Source organism: Sardina pilchardus, chromosome 15, assembly GCF_963854185.1.
Source record: "Sardina pilchardus chromosome 15, fSarPil1.1, whole genome shotgun sequence".
Classification (NCBI taxonomy): Eukaryota; Metazoa; Chordata; class Actinopteri; order Clupeiformes; family Clupeidae; genus Sardina; species Sardina pilchardus.
Window position 1 is genome coordinate 14,692,890 of NC_085008.1, and position 11,729 is coordinate 14,704,618.

Below are 11,729 nucleotides of genomic sequence, written 5' to 3' on the forward strand. Positions count from 1 at the left end.
GGCCTAGCCTACATATCAAATTATTACTGTTTATTGGTTTGTCACATGGAAATGTACAAATGTATCCATTTATTTAAATATTCTGAATCTAGGCCTGTGTTCTAGAACTATACGAAAGCAAACTAATTAGGAATATCTTAATTAAGAAAAACAAAATTGATGATTATGCAAATCATTGTGTTATGATGACACTATACAACGTGTTTTATTTTTAAGACTGTTTTACCAAAAGCAGAAGTGTATACTGTAAAATATATTGTGATATACTGTGATATACTACACATTGTTTTTATTTCTTTAAAGGGTCTCTCCTATATTAGAGCTAGCCTTATATTGCTCTCATTGTGATAAGGCCTAGTTATTGCAGACACAGATATTCAACTTTCATTGTCATTCATTCTACCCTAAATGCATAGTCTACTTTAAGAAATGTAAACACTCTACTTGTGAAAAATAAAGAAATCATTACAATTTGGCGTACAGTATGACATTTTCAAATGAAAATGTAGTCCTCATCCTGTTTAAACAAATGTAATGGTTCTAGGGTTCATGTTCATATCTGCCAATGCCGATAACACAATTCTTAAGCTCTTGTGTGCCAATACCAATAGCCTACCGATATTAATTTATTTTATATTTCTTATTAGTTTATTTGCCAGTGGCCACATACAGTTCAAGTCTTGTACCAGAGTTCGCTATACAGCTAATTTACATCTGTTGTCCCTGGGTAAGGTGGATAATATCGTACTTTCCTACATCCTATTTGTTAGGAGCGAATGATGTGGTCTCCGAATATTTCATGACTATACCTGACTCCCAACATATCACAGTTGCTCAAACTCAACATGTCAGTGGAATGGTCACAATTCTACAAACACAACAGGTTATTTGAACCCACATGTATGTGTGCATGCAGGATTCTGTGCAAAGCTGAAGCTATGTTTTAGAGCCTCTTTCTTTATAACCACGGGACTCAAGAGTCACAACAGATCTTTTTAAGCATTCCAGAGACTTCAGACCATGTGACTGAAATCAAATTCTCCATTCTTCTTCCCTAGCCCCTCTTAGTTAATAGTGAGAGAACACCCATGCTGAATGAGTTATGCTTTCTATGATAGCTCAGTCGCACAGCACATGAAATGCACAGGTCGAAGGAAAGACAAACGCCACCTGATCAGTGATAACATACAGAAGCCTGGTCAGACATTCAAGGCTGATGACAGTGTGCCCGAAAATTGTGTGAGAGAGTAGCAAAAGATCATACAGTGATCCAAAACACTTTCTTTTAAGCACTCAGTTAATTTCCATGCAATCGTCATTCAGCACAAATAAGATGGCAAAGATCATGTAACCATTTGTTTTTTTAAAAGCAGTGAGTTTGATTGGCAGATTTGATCGTTATACTGGTGAAAGTCAGGTGATGCAGTCTAAGGTTTTAATTATGTGAGTGTGATACCATAGACAGACCTTTGTTCAGAAAGCAAAAATCTTCCAATTCAGAGCCATACAAAACCATACAAATTTGTCATTTCTGAAGGAGGAAGTATATCAATGAATTTCAACTAACTCAATGTCTTAAACCATGGCAGGCTTTGTGCTCTCTGAAAATGATCCACTCTATCTGATCATATTATTTAATTATACTTCCATCATTTATTTCAACATACTTCGTACAATCATACTTCTTAGTACACTACAAGTTCAGCAAGTGCACAGTGGGGAGGAGTGCTGGGGTGTGCCAGCGTGAGGGTTGGCATGCGGGTTGTGGTACTCACTCAGACACTGCATGCCATGCTTCCCCTGCAGAGTCTTGCTGCACAGTGAGCAGGTGGCATAGGTGGAGAACGAGCCAGGCACAAGCTGGTGGCCACTAGTGCTGCCTCGTCGCCCTTTTCCCCTTTCTTTCTCTTCTCTGTCTTTCTCCCTCTCTTTCCCCCTCTCTTTCTGCTGCTCTCTCTCTTTCTCCCGATTCTTACCCTGTAGAAAGAAAGACAGCAAAAGTGAGATCATAACCCTATATTTTTCACAATGCAGTTTGTGCTTTGGTCGAGTTACATTGTGCACAAATATATGGACAACAAAGATGAAGCTAGATAGTGTCACCTAATGACAAAAGTGGATGTTGATGGATAAAGGAACAGCAATGTGAACTTTAGTAAGTTCCTAACACGAGCTTTAAAGATGACTGTGTCACTCAGGAAGTGAGGTCAGTGTACCCGAACAGCCACGCAATAATGTCCCATGGTGTGTAATCATACTGGTTTCTCACCTTGTCTTTGTTGAACGAGCCGGTCATTCGGTTCCTCAGCGAGCTCAGTGTCCGCTTGACTTTTGTACCCTTCTCTGATTTCTCTGTCTTTTCTTCTTCCTCTTCAGGTCTGTGGGAGTTTGGGGACGGATTGATGTTTTTTCGAGACAGGCACAAAACCACAAATAGTCCCTCAAGGGAAGCATAAGAAAAATCAGAATCTCCTGTTACAGAAGTTTTAATTCAGAACTGACTTACTCATTTGAGAGGAATTCATACCAGGTGACACTTCCACACGGTTTCTGGTCAGAGCTCCTATTCTTGGACTTGGCACTGCCGAAAAGACCAGAGGGAACTTTATTACTTCATAGGTCTTGTGTGAAACATAGTTTTATCAGCATCTTTCAGGTGGCAAGTCTGTTAACAGCCAGAAATTCACACCCTAATTCAGAGTAATTGACAGTGTAAGTACAAGCTCTCGTCCATAAAATCACACCATGCGGAAGAGTTGAACCCTCAAATGGTTCTGAAATGTCTTTTCAAATACTTTTGTAATGATTTGTCAAAAATAACAACAAGTAGAGCCATTTGGGAGTTCAGCCTTCAAATAGTCAGTCTTGCTCACACCAGTGCCGAGTATTGCCCATGCCAGCAAGTCAGTTGGGAGTGGAAAGGGGGTTTGGCACTGCAACAGCAAGCAAGCTCTCCTCCCCTCACCTACATGTACTTACCCATGGTACTGCTTAAGCTCTTGGAGAACTTTCTGTACCATCAGCCTAAGACAAACAAGACAGGGAGACAGAGTGGCTGTAGGAGGACACACTGCCGGGCTGCTGTCTGAGGAGGGGTAGGGGGATGGGGACGGAGGGGTGTGTGTGTGTGTGTGAGCGAGAGAGTGTGTGTGTGTGTGTGTGTGTGTGTGTGTGTTGTGGGGGGACGGTACTGACTCACAGGAGAGTTTTCCTTGGACAGAGTTTTAAACATTACAGGGTTGCTGCTTTTGAACTCTTTGAGAAGCTGATAAAGCAGCTAAGGAGACAGACGAGGCTGCTCTGTTTAGGTGGGAACAAATCGGGTGTCATCATTACGTCATGGACATAGAAAAGGTCACAGGGTCATCGTCCAAAACAACAAACACATTTCCAGCATTTCAGTGGTTTATGCTCCTCTGTGTTTTCATGTGACTTACAGGTGACTTTGTCCCTCTTCAGACTGGAGACGATCCTCTAAGTCCTGCTCCTCTGAGTATCATTGGCACAGACAAAGAGAGAGTAATGGAATAGTTCAGAGAAACAATCATAGCACATTCCATGTCTGTACAGCATATAAAACACATTTCTTTGTGACAGGTAAACACCACCTGAACAGTAGTGCTTAATCTGAGTCCTGACAGAAATCTCTATCTTAAATCCACATTGTCAGTGAGACACAATTTATGGGTTGAAAGTTCTTCTGGGGTGAAGAAATTGCTCAGTTTTTACTATGATGTTCTAATAGAATATAATAGCTATAGATTCATGATCATCAATGTGTATTTAAATAAACTTCATGAGTACTTAATACTTAATTACTACTTACTTAATGCATTTAGGGTGAACACTTTTCAAAAGTATAAGTGGATACAATGATAATAAATATGATTAAAGGGCCAGGACCTCAGAACCTAGGTCTAGTTGTATGGTGCCTTCAGTCCTCTGGGCTGGCGTGAGGAGGGTTGCGGTGAGAACTAACCTCCAGAGGCCTTGGCAGCCTGGCTTGAAGTTTCCAGGATTCGGGACACACGTGCTGCCCTGGACCTCTCATCTGATGCCAGCATGTCAGACTTTGCACACAGGGTCCTCCCAGTACTGTCAGATTCCTACAACAACAATAAATCCATTGGACAGTGCCTAAGATTTAATTTGCAGATTGTACGTCAAAAACAAAAGAGCTCCTCTAAGATGGTGGATTTTATGGCTTTTATATGGGCTCATAGGAACCTGGATGAGTTTCGGTATCTGGTTGCTTCTTATAAATTATTTGTCTAGAATATCTAGTACATTTGATTAATTTCAACATGAATCATGAAAAAAAAAGTGGTTGACATCTCTAACGACTAACCTCCTGCAATGCAGTGTCATTTCCAACGTCCTCAGGGCATACTGGGAAAACAAATTGCGGGTGGTGTGTTGACTCCCCATCACTGTCTATTCCGGAGGTGTCCAGGCTAAGTCTAAAATCCAAAGAAATCTCATGTGAATTAATTAAAGGTGCTCTAAGCAATGTTGGGTAACATCACTTCTGTTGACGTTCCATCAAAATAGAGAGCGAGCTCGCTGCTCCCTCCCCCTCTTTCCTGTGCAATCGGAACTCTCCTAAACATGCATCTTGTTGACGATTGGCTGGCAAAGTTTGTTATGTTTTTATGGTCCAGGCTTGTTGTTTTTGTTGTTTTTTGCTGTTTTTGGAGCCTGGGCTGTCCATAGGCAGTGTATTCAGGGCACAGGCAGCTAGAGGATGAAGAGGTGATGTTTGCAGTATGTGACAAAACATGTTTTAGCTTAGAAACCGTATAACATTGCTTAGAGTTACACCTTTAACAGCTAAAGAAACAAATATTGTACATGAACCAGTAATCTCAATTCAAATGAATCCAGTTGATGAACTCATTACACCTCTGTTACAGATTCACATTGTGTGATCAAAAATGTGAACCATGGTAATTTGAACATGAATTCAAAATAATTGTTTATGTCTTAACTTTGATACGTGTGTGTCATTTCAAGGGGTGTCTTTCTTTCATGTGGAGGAGGAGACAACTTTAGTTGCAGCCATCTTGTTTTAGCACCTATATGTACAAGTAGCAGACCACAGCTTCTGTGTCGCATTTGTTTCTGACACAGCGATAAAAAAGGAAGCTCTTTGGCCTCACAGATGAGGCTGCGCGGTCTAATAATAGCACTGTGCCTGTGTTTTCACCCGCGACACACACAGATGTAAACAAGCCATAACCACCCTCACAGCTATCTGCCAATCGGAAAATACTGGGCCCCAACACCCTCAACGAACTTATAACATTCTGCCATTCGCATAAATTTGTGTCAGCGAAACGTCACTGTGTCAATGAGGGCTGTAAATAATCTCTAGAGCTTTACATGAAAACAACACCAGCCTCACCTTCTACCCAAGTCTATGGGGGACACTGGCGTCCCCCAGCTGTGTCTGCGCGACGTGGACATGGAGCGCACCAGCATGGGGATGTTGTCTGGGTTTTCTGGGTCCGAGTAGTCCAGGGGCTCAGAGGCCGTAGGGGCCTCAGGGGCCTCGGGGTCCCCCAGCTGCACCGTGGTGTTGACCGTGACGGTGGGCTCCTCCGCGTCGCTGTGCTGTTGCTCCATGTTGCTGCTGAACTGCCAGTTGAGCTGGCCGTAGCTGGACGCTGCGGGGTCTGTCGTACGAGAGCCCTGGTCCACTATCTGGTACACGTGCAGCGTCGGGTTGAGCGTGTGCTCGCCTACGGGGGTGATGACGATGGACAGGGCTGTGGTGGGCGGCCCCTGGCTGGTCACAGGCTCGGGCTGAAGGTCCCTGAAGAACTCGGAGTCTCTCAGAGACGCGTCGAGATTGAGGAGGTCCTCTGTGCTGCTGTCCACGTCCTGCCCTGGGTTCTCATAGTCACTCTCTGTTGAGCTGGGACTCTGTCACAGAGGGCAAAGCTACACTTATCCACCAGGTCAGCTCACGGATTCATCACAGGTTATTAGTTTTTTTGTAGTGCAAGACTCAAACATATGATGAACCATGTATGGAAGGTTAATTTTGTGGTTCATTAAAAAGGAATAATTTCAGGGGACAATATTACAATGGAAATACAATCACTGTTGACAAATACAGTCCATGCACATACACAGTTTTGAGAAATAAATTGTGCTCAAGTTGAATGTTTTTGTTACCTGTTCCTCTGTCAGGCTAGTGAAGAAAACATCTTCTGCGATGGATGAAGGGGAGAGGGAGGAGGAAGACTCTGTCCCCGAGCCCAGGGTTGCAGGTGGGGCACATGGCTTACCTTCCGACCCTGCCAAACAAAACCCCACACCAGACCCTGATCAATAAACACACTCAGATTTACACACTAACCTCACTGTAAACTCACCAGTACTGTGGCTGCCAAGTGTAAATAACATTAGCATCTGCTCTTGATTTTAAGGTCACAGCACTGCAGGAGTTTTCTACTAAACCATACTCAGATGGTAAAGGTTGAGGCTGGTGAGATCATGGATTAAAGGTAGAGTCCACAATTTTAAGACGGTACACTTTTCTTTTTTTTTTGTCAAACTCAGTAAAAACGTCTCCTCGCGGCACACAATCGTCCAGCTGTGTGTTCTCTCTGAGCACTCAAAAAACCTCAAGTCTCCCTCTGCTGCCCTGGTGCTTGAAGATGGGAAACAACCATAGTGGCTCGTGCCGAGTCACAAACAATTCCAGCCAATCAATACATTGCCTCAGGAGCATGGAAGGGAGGGGTGTAATTTGATTGGTTGTTTTGCTCAAAATATCAACAACCTATTCAGAATCGCATTCTACCCTTAAGCGTTCAATCAGCGTACATTATGGCTGGCATCTAGGCCATAACAGTGTATGTTGTTCATCAGAGGGTTTGTTTGTTTTTGGGGCACTGTAACCACACGCTAGCAGACGGACACTGTTAGTCACACTCTAACAGTAAATGAAAATCAGATGATGTATTTTGTGCGCAGTCGGAACAGACAGTTGTTTATTCAGGCTTACTTGGGTTTGTTGTTAGAAATGGTAGCTAGTTTGCTGCCTGTTTGTTTAGCATGGGAAGCTGGATTCAGCATTGACCTCTGCACATCTATGGGGGAGAGGGCTTGTTTATAGAATAAGCGCCGAAAAAGCTCCTTATTGCTGCCATCGCATTAATAGATTCTGCAGTTCACATGACGTCAGAAATGGCAGAATGGCAGTTGTCCCTGGCAACTAAATTGGAAAAAGGTCCAAATTAACCCCATCATTTTAAAGAGAAACGGAAAGCTCCAAATTGTGCTTGAATATGAAAATGAAATCCTTCTCTAATCATAAGTTCTTTTTAGTTGCATTTGTTGGGACAGGCAACATAATCTTTATTAATCCATTTTATTATGGTCTGTGCCAGACTTTAGGGTGATTGCAGGAAAAACTCAATCTAATATTTGTAATTAAGTGTTTGTTAATGACTGTAACAAATTACTCATTGTTACAATAGGCTAATAATGAACACATAACAAAATAGTGAAATACAAAGACAAAATAGCAGAATAAATGATTACTCATTGTTAAAATAAAAAACAAACACATAATCTCTTCCAGCAACACTGTGGGATTAGCTTGAGGTCCCCTCTGTGTCGTGTACAGCAAGTGTCAAGAGGAGCCCTAGAGCCAGAGCCCAGTGTTGTGCAAGAGACATGTAGGGCTGTGGGGTGGGAGCCATGAGTTCAGCTCGGGATTATACCCATTCAGAGGAGCCCGGCCGGGGATGGAAAGCAGACTTCCAAGGATCAGCGGCTGTTATAAACCAGGGCCTGTGCCTCGCACCCCCAAGCCAGACCGTCAAAGATGCTCTTCTCTAAACAATACGCAGACAGTAGCTCCGCCGCCGTATTTTCAGATGTAAATCACGTGTGCTGCTGCTGAAGCGGCCGTGTCCAAGTACAGGCAGATTGTTTGTGTCCAAACTGCGTTAGTTATACAGTTTGTAAACCCATAACGCCAAGATGCTTGTTATGCTTGGGCGTCCTTTTATGGTCGGCCTGCCGCACTTTATAGTGGCGGGCTGAAAGTTAAACAGAGAGCCTCCCAAGCTGTCTCCAGTGTGGGGCCAGGCCTCATGCTTGCTGCTGCCACTCCGCCTGGCCTGTGGCTGCCCACACAGCCCTGGAGAGGACTTCAGGTCCCAGCTGTTTAAACCCCACAGGTTAGCAAACTGGCCACACAAATCATTAAGTTATGTGAGTCAGAAGCTTATTTAACAGGATTACAAGGGGCGACGGGCAGACTGCACAGGCTGTTCCTGAGTCAACCTCAGGGGCAACATGGCTCCACTATTTCATCCTTGAGGCATTCATGTAACCGTATTATAAAATAAACTGAAAAAGCAGATGAACTACGTTACAATAAAGTAAAAACTGAAGCACGGTAAAGCCTGGCAAATAGTCAATATATAATGATATATTGATATAATGAGATCTGCATGTGAGCTTAGATACAGTATGTCTTCTCACAATATAGGCTTTTAAGGTTAGCAATGACAAAAGGACACGCATAAGTGTTCTAACACTTGGATTACTGGTACATAAATGGTTGACAAAAGTTCCACTGGCATCCCATCATAGCAAAAATGACATATCAAATGCAAAGGCCCTTCTCATAACAAAACAACTGTCAGTTACCTCTGAATGCCACTTCCTCTTTGAGGTCTGTCAAGGAAATCCAACACACACACACACACACACACACCCTCACTCACACACACAGAAACACCTACACCCACCCACCCACCTACACACACACACACACACAGACACACACACACACACACACACACACACACACACACACGGGTGACCTCTGTCAGTGTGAAACGCACATGAGTGCCCAGCCCCAGAGGGTGACTGACACGGGAGATGAGCCACGCGAGACACAGCTGTTCCCATGTCACACATATCCGTCATGGGGTCTGCTATCTCCTCCACCCGCACCACCACCACAGCTCATGCTCAAGTCACACAGGGCCTCCCAGAGTCGTTCCCATCTGTCATGCAGGTTCAGTGAAGCTCGGGAGAAGCCCACACAATGTAATGACTAGCGCGTGCTGAGAATCAAGTGGCTTGGCCATGACATCACAGAAACTGAAGAAAAAAACTGTTTTCAAAAGTTGAGAAAAATAGTTCCTGTGACTGTCATGACTGACTGATGGCTAGATGACTGATAACATTTTCACACAAACGTGTGAATACACGAAATATACTGAAATAACCTAATTCATGATACCACTCATGCAACTGTCTGCTGTCTGGGTTGTTGTAAACAAATAAACATAGTAAATAAAACAATAACAAAAAGGTTCTATTTTGAATCAAAAAGATTCAATACTTGATATTGAAAGTCACTGAAAAATCCTATGAAATGAATATACACTGTGTTAGAACACAGTAAGCCATATAGGACACAAGAGCAATGTGGTAATACCACACCTGTGAGTCCATTATAAACAAATACCATAAAGATCAAATCATAGAGAATTGAGTTTCTACATTGGCCCAGTCTGGAATGTTCAGCAGCAATAGCACATATGCCAGAGAGGAGTTTCTAAACAAAACAAAAACGAATAGCAGAACAGAAAAGGCTAGCACAATATACCTCTTTTGAAGGACCACCGTTTCATCCAGAGCTTGGAGAAAGAGGGCCAGGAGTTGTTCAAGGGGGAGTCCGCCATGGCCGCTGAACTCGCCGAGAAGCAACTTGAGCGAGCGCAAGGCGGAGAGAGTCCCAGCGCGGGGTCAGGCAAGCAGCGAGGGATTATCTAACATATGATACAGTACAAACCCAGAGCCCCATAGCTTGGGCTGACAGCAACGATAGAAGGCAAGTGAGAGGGAGGGATGGAAAAGCAGGGGAGAGGGAGAGTGGAAGAGCGAGAGAGAGAGAGAGGGAGAGAGAGAGAGAGAGGGAAGAGGTGTGGCAGGAGGGTGGACTTAAGAAGTGCAGAGGGGAAAACACCAAGTCAAGCAAAGACTGAGGAGGCACAGATAACGGCAGTCAAACTTTCTATATGGTGCCTTTGTGATGTAGTTAGCAGGAGCGTGAATGTGATATTGCTGGTAAGTTCTTGCCCATTGCATTACTGTATGTTGTGTCATAGACAGTATAGCGTGCATGACTTTTCATGAGAACGGATGTAGTAGAACAGTAGGCCTGTTGAGGAAGGTAGTGGTTTTATTTCATTCAGCATGGTCCATATGACCTAGTTTGCAGGGAGCTCCCTGAAAGTAACTCTCTGTGTGAAAATGTGCTTACATTTTTGCACAAACTCTGTACCACTTTTATAACATTAAGTGTTTTTTCACCACAAAGTAGGCCTACTCTTGATAATTCCATCATTATTCAACCATTTAAATCCTTTGACAGCAGTGAAGAAAACATGTCCTGTTATGTTATAAGACTTAACACTACATAAGATCAGATTCTTGTGTTTTGCAATCAGTAATAGCTGTGTAAAACAGAAACCATTTTCACGTTTGTACAACACAATCAACCTCAGAACTGCAGAGTTACAGCACCTTAACCACAACACAGTGCACCATAAGCAAGAGATGCCTCTATAAAACCTGCCTTGCAGTTAGGACCGCTACTTACAACTACTATTACTATTACTATTTTACAAAGAAAAATAAAACACAACGCCAACATTTCCAACACTATACATAGATATCCTCTTACAAATGACAAGGTGAATAAATACCTGAGCCATACTTTACCATGTTCCACAAAAACACATTTCACTGTTGCAAATGTAGGGTACTCTCCATGCCTACAGCTGTTGAACCTACCGATTCTGTCAGTTCCTCATTGCCTGACAAGACCGGAATTGAAGTAACCAGGCGTATGGTGCCAAATGACTGTGTAAAGTTGAAATCTATTCTGGATGTTCTCTTTTGGCTTTTCATAGTATGTAGCTGTTCTTAGACTCCAGTAACACTTAGGTGATAGTGTTCACAATCTGTCAAACCTTATCACCGAAGCCTGAGCACTCTTTTGAGACAATAACAAGTGTGGTCAGACAGTCTTTCCAGCAAATGAACCATCTTCATACCTTATAAGCTGTTGTAGACATGTTTAATGGAAATGGATGTGTTTATGCTATGCAACTGAACTGGTATATGCAAATCTAAAAAGAACAAAAGAGGGGAAAAAACTCACCGTTTTATCATCAAGAACGGCTGAGGACAACAGAACTCTTCCAGAGTGTTCCAGAACCAATCAAGTGGTGTATGGACACCCTCCTGATCCAATATGCTCAGTGCACACCCACAAACGACCTCACAGAAGGTGCTTAATAGCCCTCCACGAAATACAAACTGCTAAGAAACGGGTACGTTACAACGGCTCAGCAGAGCTGTGAGCTTCCTCTTTTAAGAGCCCTCTCTCTCTCTCTCTCTCTCTCTCTTTCTCTCTCTCTCTCTCGCTCTCCCTTATTGCAACCTAGGGCGTTCTTCTGAGTGTGTGAGTGTGCAGGCTCTGAGTGGTGTGAGCGCACACGCCAAATGTGAAAATGAAAGGTGAACGGTGTGCCTGAGGTCACATCACCAGAGATGCCGTGCGCACCACCCTACCGCTGAAATTCAGAACACAACATTTAGAACGTAACAGGACATAAAAAAAAAAGTTTGTGAAACAGTACCTGAGATCACCCTGGCACCAGTGAGTTTGTTTGTAGCTGACTGTC

At 43.3% G+C, this 11,729-nt stretch overlaps 1 protein-coding gene across 2 annotated transcripts in view; it reads right to left on the reverse strand.

Annotated features, from left to right (window-relative positions):
* The window catches only part of arhgef18b (rho/rac guanine nucleotide exchange factor (GEF) 18b), a 52,615-nt gene extending 42,905 nt beyond the window's left edge, over positions 1–9,710 (reverse strand). The window contains exons 1-10 of one of the 2 annotated variants that reach the window (XM_062555842.1): positions 9,644–9,710; positions 6,181–6,302; positions 5,405–5,925; positions 4,349–4,460; positions 3,980–4,106; positions 3,438–3,489; positions 2,980–3,024; positions 2,507–2,581; positions 2,270–2,378; positions 1,776–1,977 (exon numbers count right to left, since the gene is read on the reverse strand). In XM_062555842.1, the coding sequence (XP_062411826.1) occupies positions 1,776–1,977; positions 2,270–2,378; positions 2,507–2,581; positions 2,980–3,024; positions 3,438–3,489; positions 3,980–4,106; positions 4,349–4,460; positions 5,405–5,925; positions 6,181–6,302; positions 9,644–9,668 (1,390 nt within the window). In that variant the 5' untranslated portion in view covers positions 9,669–9,710. The remainder of the gene's footprint in view (positions 1–1,775; positions 1,978–2,269; positions 2,379–2,506; positions 2,582–2,979; positions 3,025–3,437; positions 3,490–3,979; positions 4,107–4,348; positions 4,461–5,404; positions 5,926–6,180; positions 6,303–9,643) is intronic. The other variant, XM_062555843.1, reaches the window with a different exon arrangement.
* Between the last annotated feature and the right edge of the window lie 2,019 nt (positions 9,711–11,729).